Source organism: Culex pipiens, chromosome 2, assembly GCF_016801865.2.
Source record: "Culex pipiens pallens isolate TS chromosome 2, TS_CPP_V2, whole genome shotgun sequence".
Taxonomy (NCBI): domain Eukaryota; kingdom Metazoa; phylum Arthropoda; class Insecta; order Diptera; family Culicidae; genus Culex; species Culex pipiens.
The window spans coordinates 209,729,150-209,749,284 of NC_068938.1; the positions used below are offsets into that span (position 1 = coordinate 209,729,150).

The 20,135-nt window shown below is 35.1% G+C and overlaps 2 protein-coding genes across 4 annotated transcripts in view; both read right to left on the reverse strand.

The window, feature by feature from the left end:
- Nucleotides 1–14,529, reverse strand: part of LOC120428807 (uncharacterized) — a 113,933-nt gene extending 99,404 nt beyond the window's left edge. Inside the window, exon 1 of the mRNA XM_052707923.1 lies at nucleotides 13,972–14,529. The gene's annotated coding sequence lies outside the window, so the exon portion shown is untranslated. The remainder of the gene's footprint in view (nucleotides 1–13,971) is intronic.
- A 450-nt stretch (nucleotides 14,530–14,979) lies between these two features.
- The window catches only part of LOC120432655 (GTP-binding protein Di-Ras2), a 187,821-nt gene continuing 182,665 nt past the window's right edge, over nucleotides 14,980–20,135 (reverse strand). For all 3 annotated transcript variants that reach the window (XM_039597899.2, XM_039597898.2, XM_052707927.1), the window contains exon 8: nucleotides 14,980–20,117. In XM_039597899.2, the coding sequence (XP_039453833.1) occupies nucleotides 19,875–20,117 (243 nt within the window). In that variant the 3' untranslated portion in view covers nucleotides 14,980–19,874. The remainder of the gene's footprint in view (nucleotides 20,118–20,135) is intronic.

A 20,135-nucleotide genomic window follows, 5' to 3' on the forward strand; every position in this document is an offset into this window, starting at 1 on the left:
TCGCGGCTGTTCCGATGGGGGGACATTTGCCGAACCGTAAGAGTTGGGGCAATATGGGTATCAAACTTTATGGTTTTTGATACCGGACATGAAATTTGACATTTCGGCAGTAGTGGCCACAATCCGGAGTGGCCGGAGGCTCCGCGGATGTTCCGATGGGGGGACATTTGCCGAACCGTAAGAGTTAGGGCAATATGGGTATCAAACTTTATGGTTTTTGATACCGGACATGAAATTTGACATTTCGGCAGTAGTGGCCACAATCCGGAGTGGCCGGAGGCCCCGCAGATGTTCCGATGGGGGGACATTTGCCGAACCGTAAGAGTTGGGGCAATATGAGTATCAAACTTTATGGTTTTTGATACTGGACATGAAATTTGACATTTCGGCAGTAGTGGCCACAATCCGGAGTGGCCGGAGGCCCCGCGGATGTTCCGATGGGGGGACATTTGCCGAACCCTAAGAGTTGGGGCAATATGGGTATCAAACTTTATGGTTTTTGATACCGGACATGAAATTTGACATTTCGGCAGTAGTGGCCACAATCCGGAGTGGCCGGAGGCCCCGCGGATGTTCCGATGGGGGGACATTTGCCGAACCGTAAGAGTTAGGGCAATATGGGTATCAAACTTTATGGTTTTTGATACCGGACATGAAATTTGACATTTCGGCAGTAGTGGCCACAATCCGGAGTGGCCGGAGGCCCCGCAGATGTTCCGATGGGGGGACATTTGCCGAACCGTAAGAGTTGGGGCAATATGAGTATCAAACTTTATGGTTTTTGATACTGGACATGAAATTTGACATTTCGGCAGTAGTGGCCACAATCCGGAGTGGCCGGAGGCCCCGCGGATGTTCCGATGGGGGGACATTTGCCGAACCCTAAGAGTTGGGGCAATATGGGTATCAAACTTTATGGTTTTTGATACCGGACATGAAATTTGACATTTCGGCAGTAGTGGCCACAATCCGGAGTGGCCGGAGGCCCCGCGGATGTTCCGATGGGGGGACATTTGCCGAACCGTAAGAGTTGGGGCAATATGAGTATCAAACTTTATGGTTTTTGATACTGGACATGAAATTTGACATTTCGGCAGTAGTGGCCACAATCCGGAGTGGCCGGAGGCCCCGCGGATGTTCCGATGGGGGGACATTTGCCGAACCCTAAGAGTTGGGGCAATATGGGTATCAAACTTTATGGTTTTTGATACCGGACATGAAATTTGACATTTCGGCAGTAGTGGCCACAATCCGGAGTGGCCGGAGGCCCCGCGGATGTTCCGATGGGGGGACATTTGCCGAACCGTAAGAGTTGGGGCAATATGAGTATCAAACTTTATGGTTTTTGATACTGGACATGAAATTTGACATTTCGGCAGTAGTGGCCACAATCCGGAGTGGCCGGAGGCCCCGCGGATGTTCCGATGGGGGGACATTTGCCGAACCCTAAGAGTTGGGGCAATATGGGTATCAAACTTTATGGTTTTTGATACCGGACATGAAATTTGACATTTCGGCAGTAGTGGCCACAATCCGGAGTGGCCGGAGGCCCCGCAATATGGGTATCAAACTTTATTATTTTTGATAATGGACATAAAAAGTTGCATTTGGCCATCATCTGAAATTAAGCAGTTAAAATATATTGCTTATTAGGCAGGAAGTAATAAAAAGATTACTGCGATGCACATTTTTTTGTGCCACTGCGAAAATCTGTTTCTGAAAATTTAGAATAACTATCTCGTAATCATTAAGAGCCCTGTAAAGGGTAGTTTTTAATGTCTGCTGTTCAAATTTCCTTTGCTGCCGCCAATTGCTTGCAACAGCCTTGCAAAAACATTCCCGCATCTTGGTTACTTTCGAGTGGTGAAGGATAGTAAATTGATTTCACTTCGATTTCTATTTCAGCTCCACTTGCATTTTCCGTCCCCTTAGTTCGATATAGGGCGTCCAATTTTCCCGGGTTTTGAATTTCCCGGGAAACGGGAAAAATATTTTTGAAATCCCGGGAATTCCCGGGATCCCGGGAAATTTTTGTATCAGTAATAAAATCTATGTTTTCATTATATTTGTTATGTTTTCAAGCTTCAAATCGTAGAATTAGCTTAATAATATTAAATGGTGATAATCTACACTTCAATCTAAACAAGGACGACAATTTTTAAATAGCCTAAAAGAAAATAAAAATTGATAAACCTCAATTTTGTTCTTTGTGGTGTTTGGATTTTAAATCAACTACAATTTTTAATTCCAATTGAATATTTTTCTTTTGATTTGCGGTTCAAATTACATAAGTCTTTATGAAAATATTTCCTTTATATTTTTTATATGACATGAGTAAAACAGCTTAAAAAGTTTATTTTATAAGTCTAAAAAAAACTAAAAAACGACAACAAATATAATGATACCAGTCAATGTAAAATTTTAGATAAGTTTTGAATTCATTGATTTATATAAAACAAATTTAACAAATTAACTTAAAGTTACTACCGCCAACCGGAGGAAAATCGGGTCTAAAGTCTGAATAAGTACAGGAGATTTTAGAGCAATAATTTGGAAATCGGTGTACTAATTGTTTTGTTCTGTTCCTGTTTTAACTGAAATCAGTCAAAATATTTTTTTTTTGCTTAAGTAACATTTTTCATTATTTGCCCCAGATGCCGGTATTTGATTAAAAATATTTTAACATGAGATTTTTATTCAAATTTAAAATTCTAAATTTACGTAAATATATCCATTCTATTTAAAAAATAAAAGAGAAAAAAATTCAAGCGCTACACGGATAGAAATCCTGTCCGAAAAATCGTAAACAAATTGTTTTAAAATCGATAACATCGATTGTTTTCAATTTCGTTTACAATGTTTTTAAAAATGAAAACATTCTCCTCGATTTCGAAAACTTTTGTGTTCGAAAACGAAATTTTTCCGTCACCCTTTTACGAAGCGTAACAACTGTCAAAACGCAGCCTAAAACAAAACGTCAACCAAAAGATGACAGTTTGTTTGTGCCGTTCGCGCAAAGTTTTTTTTCTGGTTTTGGTGGAAGAAAATCTTTGCTGCCCAAGTGTCCAGCTGTAAACACAGCCAACAAAGGCGTTCCGGGTTGAACATAAAAGTGCTTTCCGAAGTGGCGAAATCACCTGTCCGGGAAAAGTGTAAGGTCGATCCGCACCGCCAGCGTCGATTCTGGCAAAAGTGAGTGAAAGTGTAGTTGCCAACGGCCACCCTCGGAGACGGAGAGCAATGATGAATGCATCGCCGGAACCTCCTCATCCTCCTGCTCCACGACCGCCGAGAAAGAAGATGTCCAGCGGGAGTAAATCATCAACGAGCTTCCGTGCTTCCGTTGTCCTCAAGTCTTCTAACATAGGAGGGTAGGTTCTGGTGATACAATCGCTGCGCCTTGTCGAGGGTGTCCGTTGGCAACGATTCCGTCTTTCATTCCAGAACTGAACCTGTACTGGTCCCTTCGAGCGTTTCTTTCAGAACCGACGCTGGCGATGCGGATCAAGACTTCTCCCGGACAGGGGATTTCGCCAGTTCCGGAAGCACTTTTAAGCCAGGTACCGCAACGACTTTGTTGGTGGTGTTTGCAGCTGAACACATGGGCTGCCTCCTCCTCCTCCTCCTCCTCCTCCTCCTCCTCCTCCTCCTCCTCCTCCTCCTCCTCCTCCTCCTCCTCCTCCTCCTCCTCCTCCTCCTCCTCCTCCTCCTCCTCCTCCTCCTCCTCCTCCTCCTCCTCCTCCTCCTCCTCCTCCTCCTCCTCCTCCTCCTCCTCCTCCTCCTCCTCCTCCTCCTCCTCCTCCTCCTCCTCCTCCTCCTCCTCCTCCTCCTCCTCCTCCTCCTCCTCCTCCTCCTCCTCCTCCTCCTCCTCCTCCTCCTCCTCCTCCTCCTCCTCCTCCTCCTCCTCCTCCTCCTCCTCCTCCTCCTCCTCCTCCTCCTCCTCCTCCTCCTCCACGGTGTGCAGCGGAAAATCATCAGGGAGCTGAAGGGGCCACTTTCTCTATGCGAAGAGTTGAAGAAAGTAGTCAGCACTAGGCTGGCCACACATCTGATGCAGGTACGTCCTTCGTAAAAATTATAATGAAAAAAAATCTCCCAACATTCCCAATTCGCATTCCGCAACAGGCTGCGACGCCAACATCTTCACCAGATCTGCAGCCAATTCGAATGGAACCAAGGCAACGAGGAAAGCGACCCGGACGCATCTACCGAACTCGAGCTCCGTCGGCATCCTGGAGGCGATTTCAGTCAAGCCCCTCCACACACACACAGCCCATCTACACACATTTTGTTACACCCTACCACTACAAAACTATAATCTAAAATTCTTCAATTCTACAATTGTAATTTCAAAAATTCTATAATTCCAAAACCCTAAAATTCAAAAAAAACTGAAAATCTTATGAAATTCTATAATTCTAGATGTCTAAAGTTCTGAAATTTCTAGAATTCTAAACTTGCAAAATTTTTTTTAAATTTTTTATGTTTTATTTTTTTTAATTTTTCTAAAACTTCTAATTCTAAACTTCCGAAATTCTTAACTTGCAATATTCTTAAATTATAGAATTAAAAGTTCTTAATTTTGAAATTTCTACATTTTCTATGGGTCTTGAATCCTTAAATTAGGAACTAATACAATTCTATAATTCTTGCTATAATTCCAAATTTCTAAAATTATACAACAGCGACACTCTCATAACCTAAAAATCTAGAATTCTCAAAATACATGGTTTTTAAATTCTACATTTAGAATTCTAGAATGTTAGAATTTAAAAACATTTAAACTTTATGAAAAAACTTCCAAAATTTTAAGATCTAAAATATTAAATTCCTAAAGTCTAAAATTCTAAAATCTAAAATCTTCTAAAATTCAGATTTTTTTTTAATAACTAAAATTGAAAAAAAAACTGAAATATGTAAAGTGTAGCGTAATACAACGAAATCTAAAATTATAATGTTGTTAAATTCCAATTAAATAAAAAAAAAATCTGAAATTTTGAAACCTATTTTTTCTGAGGTTTTCTTAAGTTCTTTTTCTAAAATTTCTAAAAAATAAAAATTCAAAAACTCTATAATTCTCGATTTCATAAATTCTAAAAATTTACAATTTTAAAATTCTTATAATCTAAAATTAAAAAAAATAAATTTTGAATTTCTAAAATTCGAGCAAACTAGAATTCTAAACGTCAAAAGTTCTAAAATTCTAAAATTCTAAAATTCTAAAATTCTAAAATTCTAAAATTTTTAAATTCTTAAATTCTTAAATTCTAAAATTCTAAAATTCTAAAATTCTAAAATTCTAAAATTCTAAAATTCTAAAATTCTAAAATTCTAAAATTCTAAAATTCTAAAATTCTAAAATTCTAAAATTCTAAAATTCTAGAATTCTCAAATTCTCAAATTCTCAAATTCTGAAATTCTAAAATTCTAAAATTCTAAAATTCTAAAATTCTAAAATTCTAAAATTCTAAAATTCTAAAATTCTAAAATTCTAAAATTCTAAAATTCTAAAATTCTAAAATTCTAAAATTCTAAAATTCTAAAATTCTAAAATTCTAAAATTCTAAAATTCTAAAATTCTAAAATTCTAAAATTCTAAAATTCTAAAATTCTAAAATTCTAAAATTCTAAAATTCTAAAATTCTAAAATTCTAAAATTCCAAAATTCCAAACTTAAAAAATTCCAAAATTCTAAAATTCTAAAATTCCAAAGTTCTAAAATTCTAAAATTCTAAAATTCTAAAATTCTAAAATTCTAAAATTCTAAAATTCTAAAATTCTAAAATTCTAAAATTCTAAAATTCTAAAATTCTAAAATTCTAAAATTCTAAAATTCTAAAATTCTAAAATTCTAAAATTCTAAAATTCTAAAATTCTAAAATTCTAAAATTCTAAAATTCTAAAATTCTAAAATTCTAAAATTTTAAAATTCTAAAATTCTAAACTTTTAAAATTCTAAAATTCTAAACTTTTAAAATTCTAAAATTCTAAAATTCTTAAATTCTAAAATTCTAAAATTAAAAATACCCAAATTCTCAAATTCCTAAATTCCCAAATTCCCAAATTCTCAAATTCCCAAATTCCCAAATCGCCAAATTCGCAAATTCCTAAATTCCTAAATTCTCAAATTCCTAAATTCACAAATCCCCAAATTCACAAATCCCCAAATTCTTCAATTCCCAAAATCCCAAATTCCCAAATTCTTAAATTCCCTAATTCCTAAATTCCTAAACTCCTAAATTCCTAAATTCATAAATTCCTAAATTCCCAAATTCCCAAATTCCCAAATTCCCAAATTCCCAAACTCCTTAATTCCTTAATTCCTTAATTCCTAAATCTCAAAATCTCACATTATCAGGTTCTTGAATTCCTAAATTTTCTTATTTCGATATTCCCAAATCTCTAAAATAACATAATACCAAGTTCCTAAAATCACAAATTCCCTAATTTTGATTCGGGATTCCCAGATTCAGAAAATCCCATATTCCCAAAAACTCCACATTCTTCAATCCCCAGATCCCCATGTTTCCTGATTGTAAAAACACTAATTTCTTGTATTCCCATATTCCAAACAAACACACACACACACACACACACACACACACACACACACACACACACACACACACACACAAAGATTAGTTTGTTAATTAATGATGTATTTTTTGCCTCAATAAATAAAAAAACGATTCAACTGTTTTACTGAACCAAAAGAAATATCCAACGGTCAATTCAAAAACCAAAACCAACGGTCAATTCAAAAACCGATTAAACCGCCACCCTTCGTTTGGGATGGCTGCGTGCTTTTTGTTTTGAGCCAGGCGTACCCAATCGTCACGCTTCAGAATCGAGAACATTGTTGTCGATTTCAATGCAAATGTTACCGGACGACTGGTCGACAACATTACGAAACGAATTTTAGAGCAAATCGACAACAATGTTGTCGATTTCCCGGACAGGATTTCTATCCGTGTAGGCATTTTGCGGACCTGTTAACTAAAGCTATAATAATTTTTCCTAATAAGCCAAATAAATGCTGATATTCACCGAATACAAATTGAAATACATTTTATCGATTAATTAGTATTCAACTGATCTTCTACTTTAATGCTTCTTATCGATTACTTAGTATTCTACTATTTCCACAATCAAATCTGAATTTCCAGAACAAAATATGATTATTTTTTTCAATTTCGGGAATTCCCGGGACAAATTATGGAAAATCCCGGGATTCGGGAATTCTCGGTTTTGGGAAAATCCCGGGATTTTTGTCCCGGGAATTCCCGTGATGGACGCACTAGTTCGATAGGACGGTTATTATAAGGGGGAAATTTGGACCGGACATTCTAATCGAAAATTTCAACAATCATCTTGCAAAGTTCTTTGTCATACTGGTCATGTGTAACATAACCACCTGCACCTTTTTAGTTTGTAACTTGTCACTTTTTGATTTTTTGCTTGTTTTCCACATTTTCTACCAATTGTTTGAAAACTTGCGCAGAGGCATAGCCAGGGACATTATTGCATACATTTTGCCTTCCTCACCTGAGGCTAAAAGGAAAATGAACTTCTTTCAGAAACGTCGTAGACCCACCTTCATGAATACCTACACGGATAGAAATCCTGTCCGGGAAATCGACAACATTGTTGTCGATTTGCTCTAAAATTCGTTTCGTAATGTTGTCGACCAGTCGTCCGGTAACATTTGCATTGAAATCGACAACAATGTTCTCGATTCTGAAGCGTGACGATTGGGTACGCCTGGCTCAAAACAAAAAGCACGCAGCCATCCCAAACGAAGGGTGGCGGTTTAATCGGTTTTTGAATTGACCGTTGGTTTTGGTTTTTGAATTGACCGTTGGATATTTCTTTTGGTTCAGTAAAACAGTTGAATCGTTTTTTTATTTATTGAGGCAAAAAATACATCATTAATTAACAAACTAATCTTTGTGTGTGTGTGTGTGTGTGTGTGTGTGTGTGTGTGTGTGTGTGTGTGTGTGTGTGTGTTTGTTTGGAATATGGGAATACAAGAAATTAGTGTTTTTACAATCAGGAAACATGGGGATCTGGGGATTGAAGAATGTGGAGTTTTTGGGAATATGGGATTTTCTGAATCTGGGAATCCCGAATCAAAATTAGGGAATTTGTGATTTTAGGAACTTGGTATTATGTTATTTTAGAGATTTGGGAATATCGAAATAAGAAAATTTAGGAATTCAAGAACCTGATAATGTGAGATTTTGAGATTTAGGAATTAAGGAATTAAGGAATTAAGGAGTTTGGGAATTTGGGAATTTGGGAATTTGGGAATTTGGGAATTTAGGAATTTATGAATTTAGGAATTTAGGAGTTTAGGAATTTAGGAATTAGGGAATTTAAGAATTTGGGAATTTGGGATTTTGGGAATTGAAGAATTTGGGGATTTGTGAATTTGGGGATTTGTGAATTTAGGAATTTGAGAATTTAGGAATTTAGGAATTTGCGAATTTGGCGATTTGGGAATTTGGGAATTTGAGAATTTGGGAATTTGGGAATTTAGGAATTTGAGAATTTGGGTATTTTTAATTTTAGAATTTTAGAATTTAAGAATTTTAGAATTTTAGAATTTTAAAAGTTTAGAATTTTAGAATTTTAAAAGTTTAGAATTTTAGAATTTTAAAATTTTAGAATTTTAGAATTTTAGAATTTTAGAATTTTAGAATTTTAGAATTTTAGAATTTTAGAATTTTAGAATTTTAGAATTTTAGAATTTTAGAATTTTAGAATTTTAGAATTTTAGAATTTTAGAATTTTAGAATTTTAGAATTTTAGAATTTTAGAATTTTAGAATTTTAGAATTTTAGAATTTTAGAATTTTAGAATTTTAGAACTTTGGAATTTTAGAATTTTAGAATTTTGGAATTTTTTAAGTTTGGAATTTTGGAATTTTAGAATTTTAGAATTTTAGAATTTTAGAATTTTAGAATTTTAGAATTTTAGAATTTTAGAATTTTAGAATTTTAGAATTTTAGAATTTTAGAATTTTAGAATTTTAGAATTTTAGAATTTTAGAATTTTAGAATTTTAGAATTTTAGAATTTTAGAATTTTAGAATTTTAGAATTTTAGAATTTTAGAATTTTAGAATTTTAGAATTTTAGAATTTTAGAATTTTAGAATTTCAGAATTTGAGAATTTGAGAATTTGAGAATTCTAGAATTTTAGAATTTTAGAATTTTAGAATTTTAGAATTTTAGAATTTTAGAATTTTAGAATTTTAGAATTTTAGAATTTTAGAATTTTAGAATTTTAGAATTTTAGAATTTAAGAATTTAAGAATTTAAAAATTTTAGAATTTTAGAATTTTAGAATTTTAGAATTTTAGAATTTTAGAACTTTTGACGTTTAGAATTCTAGTTTGCTCGAATTTTAGAAATTCAAAATTTATTTTTTTTAATTTTAGATTATAAGAATTTTAAAATTGTAAATTTTTAGAATTTATGAAATCGAGAATTATAGAGTTTTTGAATTTTTATTTTTTAGAAATTTTAGAAAAAGAACTTAAGAAAACCTCAGAAAAAATAGGTTTCAAAATTTCAGATTTTTTTTTTATTTAATTGGAATTTAACAACATTATAATTTTAGATTTCGTTGTATTACGCTACACTTTACATATTTCAGTTTTTTTTTCAATTTTAGTTATTAAAAAAAAATCTGAATTTTAGAAGATTTTAGATTTTAGAATTTTAGACTTTAGGAATTTAATATTTTAGATCTTAAAATTTTGGAAGTTTTTTCATAAAGTTTAAATGTTTTTAAATTCTAACATTCTAGAATTCTAAATGTAGAATTTAAAAACCATGTATTTTGAGAATTCTAGATTTTTAGGTTATGAGAGTGTCGCTGTTGTATAATTTTAGAAATTTGGAATTATAGCAAGAATTATAGAATTGTATTAGTTCCTAATTTAAGGATTCAAGACCCATAGAAAATGTAGAAATTTCAAAATTAAGAACTTTTAATTCTATAATTTAAGAATATTGCAAGTTAAGAATTTCGGAAGTTTAGAATTAGAAGTTTTAGAAAAATTAAAAAAAATAAAACATAAAAAATTTAAAAAAAATTTTGCAAGTTTAGAATTCTAGAAATTTCAGAACTTTAGACATCTAGAATTATAGAATTTCATAAGATTTTCAGTTTTTTTTGAATTTTAGGGTTTTGGAATTATAGAATTTTTGAAATTACAATTGTAGAATTGAAGAATTTTAGATTATAGTTTTGTAGTGGTAGGGTGTAACAAAATGTGTGTAGATGGGCTGTGTGTGTGTGGAGGGGCTTGACTGAAATCGCCTCCAGGATGCCGACGGAGCTCGAGTTCGGTAGATGCGTCCGGGTCGCTTTCCTCGTTGCCTTGGTTCCATTCGAATTGGCTGCAGATCTGGTGAAGATGTTGGCGTCGCAGCCTGTTGCGGAATGCGAATTGGGAATGTTGGGAGATTTTTTTTCATTATAATTTTTACGAAGGACGTACCTGCATCAGATGTGTGGCCAGCCTAGTGCTGACTACTTTCTTCAACTCTTCGCATAGAGAAAGTGGCCCCTTCAGCTCCCTGATGATTTTCCGCTGCACACCGTGGAGGAGGAGGAGGAGGAGGAGGAGGAGGAGGAGGAGGAGGAGGAGGAGGAGGAGGAGGAGGAGGAGGAGGAGGAGGAGGAGGAGGAGGAGGAGGAGGATGAGGAGGAGGAGGAGGAGGAGGAGGAGGAGGAGGAGGAGGAGGAGGAGGAGGAGGAGGAGGAGGAGGAGGAGGAGGAGGAGGAGGAGGAGGAGGAGGAGGAGGAGGAGGAGGAGGAGGAGGAGGAGGAGGAGGAGGAGGAGGAGGAGGAGGAGGAGGAGGAGGAGGAGGAGGAGGAGGAGGAGGAGGAGGAGGAGGAGGAGGAGGAGGAGGAGGAGGAGGAGGAGGAGGAGGAGGAGGAGGAGGAGGAGGAGGAGGAGGAGGAGGAGGAGGAGGAGGAGGAGGAGGAGGCAGCCCATGTGTTCAGCTGCAAACACCACCAACAAAGTCGTTGCGGTACCTGGCTTAAAAGTGCTTCCGGAACTGGCGAAATCCCCTGTCCGGGAGAAGTCTTGATCCGCATCGCCAGCGTCGGTTCTGAAAGAAACGCTCGAAGGGACCAGTACAGGTTCAGTTCTGGAATGAAAGACGGAATCGTTGCCAACGGACACCCTCGACAAGGCGCAGCGATTGTATCACCAGAACCTACCCTCCTATGTTAGAAGACTTGAGGACAACGGAAGCACGGAAGCTCGTTGATGATTTACTCCCGCTGGACATCTTCTTTCTCGGCGGTCGTGGAGCAGGAGGATGAGGAGGTTCCGGCGATGCATTCATCATTGCTCTCCGTCTCCGAGGGTGGCCGTTGGCAACTACACTTTCACTCACTTTTGCCAGAATCGACGCTGGCGGTGCGGATCGACCTTACACTTTTCCCGGACAGGTGATTTCGCCACTTCGGAAAGCACTTTTATGTTCAACCCGGAACGCCTTTGTTGGCTGTGTTTACAGCTGGACACTTGGGCAGCAAAGATTTTCTTCCACCAAAACCAGAAAAAAAACTTTGCGCGAACGGCACAAACAAACTGTCATCTTTTGGTTGACGTTTTGTTTTAGGCTGCGTTTTGACAGTTGTTACGCTTCGTAAAAGGGTGACGGAAAAATTTCGTTTTCGAACACAAAAGTTTTCGAAATCGAGGAGAATGTTTTCATTTTTAAAAACATTGTAAACGAAATTGAAAACAATCGATGTTATCGATTTTAAAACAATTTGTTTACGATTTTTCGGACAGGATTTCTATCCGTGTATCGACTCAGAACCGAAAACTGAACAAAATTTGTTAATGTCTGTGTGTATGTGTGTGACCAAAATTCTTACTCAGTTTTCTCAGCAGTGGCTGAACCGATTTAGGTCAAACCGGTTGCATTAGACTCGGTTTAGGGTCCCATATGTCGCTATTGAATTGTTTGAAGTTTCGATAAGTAGTTCAAAAGTTATGTATAAAAACGTGTTTCGCAAATCTCACTTAAATGTATGTAAACTATGTCCGGATCTATCAACTGACCCATTGTTGATTAGGTAATCGATAGACCTTTTCAATGAGTCCAAAACATTGATGATCTGGCAACCCTGTCTCGAGTTATGACCACTTAAGTGATATTTATGTATCTTTTTGTAGTCGGATCTCACTTAAATGTATGTAAACTATGTCCGAATCCATCAACCGACCCATCGTTGGTTAGGTAATTGAAAGACCTTTCCAATTTGTCCAAAACATTGATGAGCTGGCAACCCTGTCTCAAGTTATGACCACTTCAGTAATATGTATTTATATACTTATTTATTCCGGATTTAAAAAAAATAGATGAAATTTGTGTTTAAATGTGTGTGTCCCATCATGTCACCCACTGTTTGTAAAGAGTGAGGGAGGCACCAACCACATAGGTGGATTAAGTTAGTTTTTTACTTAAAGTAAAATGCATATTATATTTACATTACTTTTAGTAAAATACAGCCAAAGTTGACTCCTGAAGAAATGATATTTTTTTTAACATTGTCGAAGTCACATTAAACAAAACAAATTTCAAAATACAAAATGTTCTGAAATTTTAAAAGTGCTTCTATCCAATGCTTTAAAAGATCCAAAAAAAATCAAAAATGTTTTTTGAGATTTTTTAGACTGAAACCCGTCTAGAGGCGAGCTTAGGTTTTGAGAGTAGGTTGTCCAAACAAAAATGCTATGAAAAATCGCCATTTTTATTTTACAAAAATGACTGTATCTTAGCTACTATTTATTTAAAAAAAGCAAAAATGTTCAGAAAGAAGTTGCCTACAAAATGGTTTTGGTATTGGATATTGGGGGCACTTCTTCTAAAAGTTGGTTTTTAATAGAGAAATTTATAAAAATTTGGATCAATGAAAAAAAATTTACACACTCAGATTTTTTTGCTGAACTTCGGCAGAATTCTGCCAAAATCAGAACAATTTATCGCTCGGCAGAAATCAATGCAGAGTCTCAGTAAATTATTTGGCACTCTATGATGATGTCTAAAATGACAATTTCTTTGACGAAGGTTGACATTTTTCTGTCGAAAAAATCTGTTGTTCTCGAAAATTCAAAAAGAGTACGTTTAAAGTTTATAAACATATTTATTGAAATGAGGCATTTTTTAACATTAAAAAAAATCCTTTTTATACAATTAGTTTTTTTTAACACTGGAACGCCCAACGCATGTCCAACTTACACGGACGCCCAAGCCTCCCATAAAAGGTGAAACGGTAAATTCAACTCGCTGGTTCTCGGGCATTACTCAACCAATCAGGTTGATTCTTGTTTCCAGTGATTTGTAAGAATGTCTAGATGATCCTAAAATTTTGCAGAACTTGATTTGAACAAATTTGTAATTTCTGCGACCGAAAACATCGTTCCACCTTTTTAAAAACGACAGCCACCGCGGAATTTTTGACGATTTTTTTTTACACGCGAAAAAAAAATTGGAACGATGTTTTTGATCGCAAAAATTACAGATTTGATCAAATTAAATTCTGCAAAGTTCTAGAATCATCTAGACATCCTAACAAATCACTGAAAAGAAGAATTATATTGATTGGTTGAGTTATGCCCGAGAACCATTGAGTTGAATTTACCGTTCCAACTTTTTTGGAGCCCTGGGCGTTGGAATGTTAATCAAGTTTAAATTCAGAAATCTTATTTTATTTCATTTCTTGAGTGATGTAATGAAAAGAGGAAGTTAAACGGTAAAGGTAAAATTAAGGTGAATTAATGTTTCATTTATCGATCCAAGAATTCAAAGTTGTTTTATGAAATGATTTGATGAAAATCATTTAAAGCAATACATACAAAAAAACGAGTGTTTTAAAATCAATTTATTTACACTAAGAAATGTTGACACGATACTCAATAATCTATCTCACAAACCTTTGATTGCTGCAACAGTTCTGCATCTTTAATCCAAAAATTCCGGCGTACTCAGTTAAATATTGGTATCCTTTGTTCAACACTTTCACGGCATTTCGGGCCCAAACCCAACTTAATCAGCCATAACTAACCAAGTTATGACGTCAGCACACGCCTCCCTTCCTTGCGACACTTGACAACGCACCGTAAACAAAACAGACAACCACTTTTGATAAATGCACTCGATGTGGCACTGCACACCCACACACACACACACGCTTACACCGACATTTTTTCTCACGAAAATTTGAGTAATCGTGGATTATGAGTAATTACCGGGTCGATAACCTGATTTTTACTTGGCGAAACACATGATATTGCACTTACTTTTAGCATATATTGTTAATTTTGGTAATACTTCTGTATTATTTTCAATAAACATAAGTTATTTTCAGTTTAAACCGATTTTTGATTAAAAACGTGAAATTATTAAACAACCGCACACCCCCCGGCAGTACGCGAGTTGAACCTGAACTGAACGCAGTGTGCGTCGACCGGGGGTCGTCCTGGCCGGTATCCTTCGTAGCAAGCAACGCGCGTTGCCAGGGGTGATCGCGTGTAAACAATATTGATCGCGTGTATTACTTGGCACGTGTGCGTATGTATACAAGCACATGCGAGTGTGGGTTAACATGTGGTCGCGTTGTCCCTTTAAACGCGTGGTTTTGCGATTGTAGTGGTGGCTTATCAATTTACGGGAATAAACGCAAATTTGACCAATCAGCCAAGAAAAAAAAATTATGGGTGTGTTGAATAAAACTACATGTAACCGTCCACAGTTTATTTTTATTATTCCAATCATCATCATCGAGATTTACATTAAGTTTCACTGATTCGTTTATCTGTTTTCTTTTAACCTCTCCTAGATTATGGTCAGAACGTAGCTTCTTTTTATATAAAAAGACATTTTCCTCCTCGGGACTCCTGACTCTATCAATTTCCTCTCGCATTGCACCTAATATTGGTTGATATTTGTCCTCCACTCAATATTCTAATAGTTTTTTTGTTTTGTTTTAAGGTAATAATTTAGCACATTTTGATCTGATCTGTTTTGTTTGTGATTAACATTGCAAAGTAACTTGGTTTGAAGTGTGTTGCCTCTCAACAGCTATAGCGCGTTCAATAGTTTTGATTAGATAATGTAACAACTAATGTTTACTACAGTATGCATTACTTGTAATTATTTAGATATTAGGTTGTTGTTTATCAAATTACATCCTTACATGTAACTTAACGTGGTGTTATTTCTTCATGGCTTAACTCGATACCTTCGTTCACTGTTCGTTCCGACATTGTAGACATTCATTCGTTTAGCTTAGATTTTGTTTTGTGTAGATTTAATTTATTCTTTATTGCATCGCAGTATATTCAACTTTTGTTTTTTTATGAACAAACTTTTTGATGTTTTTAGCAAGTCGTGAAAAAACGGGATGTGAGTAAACTTTTGAGAAATGTGCGCATTTTAGTGGTTAAAATTTTAGCTGTAACAGTTAAACATTATTTTGTTGGTAGGGTTGGCACAGTTTGATGCAATCAATATTTTCTAAACAGTAAAATTCCGATTATTTGACCCCTCTAAAGCGACATCAAATTATCATTTTGGGAGCTTTCGAACCACAAAATATCCAATTTTCTTAATTTGCATTTCGCTAAAACGGTTGGTGTTGACCAGCTTTAAAAATAATTTCTATCTTTGTCCACAGTTGCGAACTTTAAACTTCACAGTAACGGACAATATATTTGAAAAAAATAAAAAAAATTAATTGAAAGTATTAATGTAAAATATGCATACAAAAATTAAGATTTTAGCTTTAAATTAACTATATAAATGACATATTTCTGAAGAAAGTTTGACCAATGGTCGAAAAACATCAGGTCGAATGTACAAAAGCTTTTAATTCTATTTAAATCACCATTGCTTCAAAGTCCTAACTTCAAATAAGTATCCTTGACTGATTAAAAAAATATTTAGTTGAATATAAAGTTAATTTCGTATAAAAGTTCATATGACTCTGAAAATTTTATTAAAAAACGTTACTTAATCCACCTTTAGGTGGTTGGTGCCTTCCTCGCATTCATAAAGTGAATATACCACAAAGCCTAAAAAAATTGTATAAATAATACTTATTTTTATCATAATATCTGAGAACCGGCCTCAAAAAAAGTGTATTAAAAACACTAAAGTACTTATAACTTTTGATAGGCTTGTCAGATCTTCAATCTTTTGGGCTTGTTGGAAAGGTCTTTTGATTAACTATCCAACGATGGGTCGCATGATAGATCCGGACAACTTTTTCATCAAAATATTTTAGATCCGGCCTCAAAAAAGTGTATAAATAACACTTAAGTGCTCATAACTATTGATGGGGTTGTCAGATCTTCAATCTTTTGGACGCGTTGGAAAGGTCTTTCAAATACCTTTCTAACAATGTATAGCATGGCGGGTTCTCGTGCAAAAACCACCCTTTATTACAATATTTCGATTTCCATCCAAATCGTTTTTTTAGCATAACTTTTGAAGTACTTTTCCAAACTTCATAATATTAACTAGGGTCATGTGGGATCCTAAGACGGATCGAATGTGACTAAAACGGTCCAAATCGGTTCAGCCAGTCCGGAGATAATCGTGTGCATATTTTTCGGTACACGGACTCACATCCAGACACACGCACAGACATTTGTTCAGAATTTGATTCTGAGTCGATAGGTAAACGTGAAGGTGGATCTACGACGTCGAATAAAGAAGTTAATTTTTTGAGTGATTGCATAGTCTTTCCTCATTGAGGTGAGGAAGGCAAAACTTATCTAAATTTAATCTTTCAATTTTTTAATTGATCTAAATTAAGGCTACCAACTGTACGGATTTTTTCCTTACCGTACGGATTTTCGACCCTCTCCGCGGATTTTGAACATGCCGGATTTTATGTACGGAATTTTTCGCATAGTACGGATTTGTACGGAATTCCAACAACTTTTTAAAAAATTCATTGCTTTTTTGATTGGGTCAAAGCTTTTGCTAATTAGACATTTTTATTTAACTGTCAGTTTGATTTTAAAGGGATAACTTGCATAATTTTCGAGTTTTCCTCAGTTCAAACTTGATTGTCAATAATTGTTCTTTTCAAATTCCTTACAAAACATATTCATTAAATAAAAGATCAAAAGGCTTTCTAAAGCTTGTGAAAACCTTGTGTTGTGCTTGTATTTATAGGACCTTTCCAATAAAAGCTCTAGAAATGTTTTCGTGCAAACACTGATAACGATATTATTCGTATAAGCAAACTTGATATTTTGTAAACTTTTAAACGTTTAACAAAAATATTTCTAATTTCCAAATTTATCTAAATAATTCATTGACATTTTTTGTAATACCATGGTGTCATGTCGGTAAAGTATACGGATTTTTGCTCAGCAAGAGTTGGTAGCCTTAATCTAAATAAACATTTTGGAGTGGAAATAACATAGTTTTTGGGTTTTTGCATCGAAAAACATGATTTTTAGTTGGAATTTCGTACCAACGCGAAATTACGTTGTCGAAAATTTGCCGGCATCCGAAACGGTCTACATTTTACAAGTTTTTCCATGTGCCGGATCGGAAAGGGCGACCTTTTGATACCCAAACATCTTGGTTTTCTATAAAACCCACGTTTTCAAATATGGACATTATGTTATCATTAGAGCGTCCAATTTCCCGTCCCGGGAAAAAATTTCCCGGGAATTCCCGGGATTTCCCGGAAAAAAATATTTCCCGTTTCCCGGGAAATTTGTAAATTTCCCGGGAATTCCCGAAATACAAGCAGAAGTTTACATTTTCCTACCTTTTTGGCACCAATGTTTTGAAATTAAACAAAAAATAATAATTGGAGAACCTGATTTGATTTTATTTATTTCCATCTACTGTTCATATTGAACTAATCAGCTTGTCTGTAAATTTCATGTCAAGGTTTAATTCAGATAATATTTATTTCTGAAGCATTCATCACTAGGAATATTGTTTGCTTTTATTTTGGACCACAAAACTTACGCTGTTATGGAATGAAAATAAACTATTTTATTTTTGACAACCTTTTTTAATTTTTTTTTTGTAATATCTTTTGAAAATAAGATATTTACATCTTCTGACCAAGATCAACATTGAGATTTGCTTGACTTTTTTTTACCTTGAACATGTTGAATGGAAATTGAACTGACATAATAAAATTTAAAAAAAAATGTGTGAGAAGAATTCGTTTCTAAGTATTCGAGAAATTGCAGATTGAAGTTATAAATTTATGAAGCACGTGAGCTACCAAGGGCGTAAGAGGGTTATATATGAAAAAATATCGTTGAATTTCAACCACTTTTAAATACTCAAAATTATTTTAATCTAATTAATTTATTAGACTGAATACCATATAACTAAAATCATATCATAAAACCATGAAAAACCTTTAAAAACAACTTCATATCATATGAAATTTACTCAAAGAATGGAACTTTATTTCAAAAACTCGCTCCAAATATTTGAAAACTTTGAGTTGTGATTTCATGAAATAGTGTTTCAAGTTAAAAAGCGATAGGAATTAGATTTTTAAAGATTATTTATTTATTCACAACTTGAATTTTTTGGTTTTTTAATTATAACAAGAGACAAATTTAAAAGCAATTTTATGGTTGCGGAGCATAAATTTTCACTATCCAAACACTTTGATTTAAATAAATCCTTCTCAACAAAAATACTAATAATATTTTCTATCATTTGGAACGATTTGAAAGATTTAATAATTAGAAAGTTTAAATATTTTCTCAAAGTTGCATGATTTTTAACAAGCAGTCAAGCCATTAATTGATCCTCACACTCATTTTGACCATTAAAGTTGCTGTTCTATACAATTTCTTTGCAAAAGATTAATCAGAAACAGGATTAGAATAATTTTCGTTAAATTCCAAATTTCCCGGGAATTCCCGGGATTTCCCGGGAAATTTGTTGAAAATTTCCCGTTTCCCGGGAATTTTGTAACCCCGGGAAATTGGACGCTCTAGTTATCATTTTAACATTGTGTATTTTTTCTACCGTTCTCTATTCTCTCTCTTTTACTTATTCTATCGCTCTTTTTCTTTGCCTCGCTCACAAGTTCTCATAAATATTCTTTTTTTAGTTGGAGTTATCAAACATTCGGAATTTTACGGTATTCATTTGTTTGGTAACATTCAGTTATGTTTCAAAAAAGAAAAAAGTTATCCAAAATTAAGCAGTTTATTGCAATAGATTTATGATGAAAACATAATGATCCTAAACACCTTTCAACAAGTAGATTAAGTTTTCCATCGATCTGGGTCCATCTTTTTATAGTTTTTGGTTTCTATTTCTGTTTTGTTTCTTGGAATACATCTCCAGTGTGTGTTTTTGTTTGCTGTTTTTGGATTACCCGTAATACTCCACATTGCTACTTTACAAACTTCTTCTTCTTCTTAGCTACATACTGCGCTGGTGCGTCCACTATTTCGTTCGACCCTAATAATGATTGCAATTTCAACAAAGTTACGCCACAAACATCGAATCAAGTTTTTTTTTTGTTGTTGCTGTTGGTTTTTAGTTTTGGTATTAAACGGCTTACGATGACAGAAAACACGTTGCAAATTTATATGCTTTACTATTTTGTTACTTTTAAACGCTAGCTCGGAATTCCCGCTTCGGTTGCACATGTTTTATTATTTTGCCATTATTATTGGAACATCGGAATAATTTGTAACATTAAGGTTTTCCTTTCTGGGGGGAAATTGTCCATTTGGTTCAAACTCGTCCTGAACATGCCTGCATGGAATTACAGCGCACGATTTTGAACCAAGTGGCTTAGTTTTTCTCTGTCTAAGAAACCACTCTATTAAGACAAAATGCACGAGTTTCGTTTGCCGCCGAGGCTCTTGTCCTGGATCTGCTGCAGGTGCGCGAGCTGGGCCGCGGACGGAACGTGAACCGGTGCCACCGGCGGGGCGGTCTGCTGCGGGGTCGACGGCCCCGTGCTGGTTCCGCTGGCCTGCTGGGGAAGCGACTGACGTCGCCGTCGGCGCAGCGCCGGACTCAGGTTGTAGGTGATTTTGGCCTGCGCGAGGAGTTCTTTGAAGATCTGCGATCAAGGAAACAT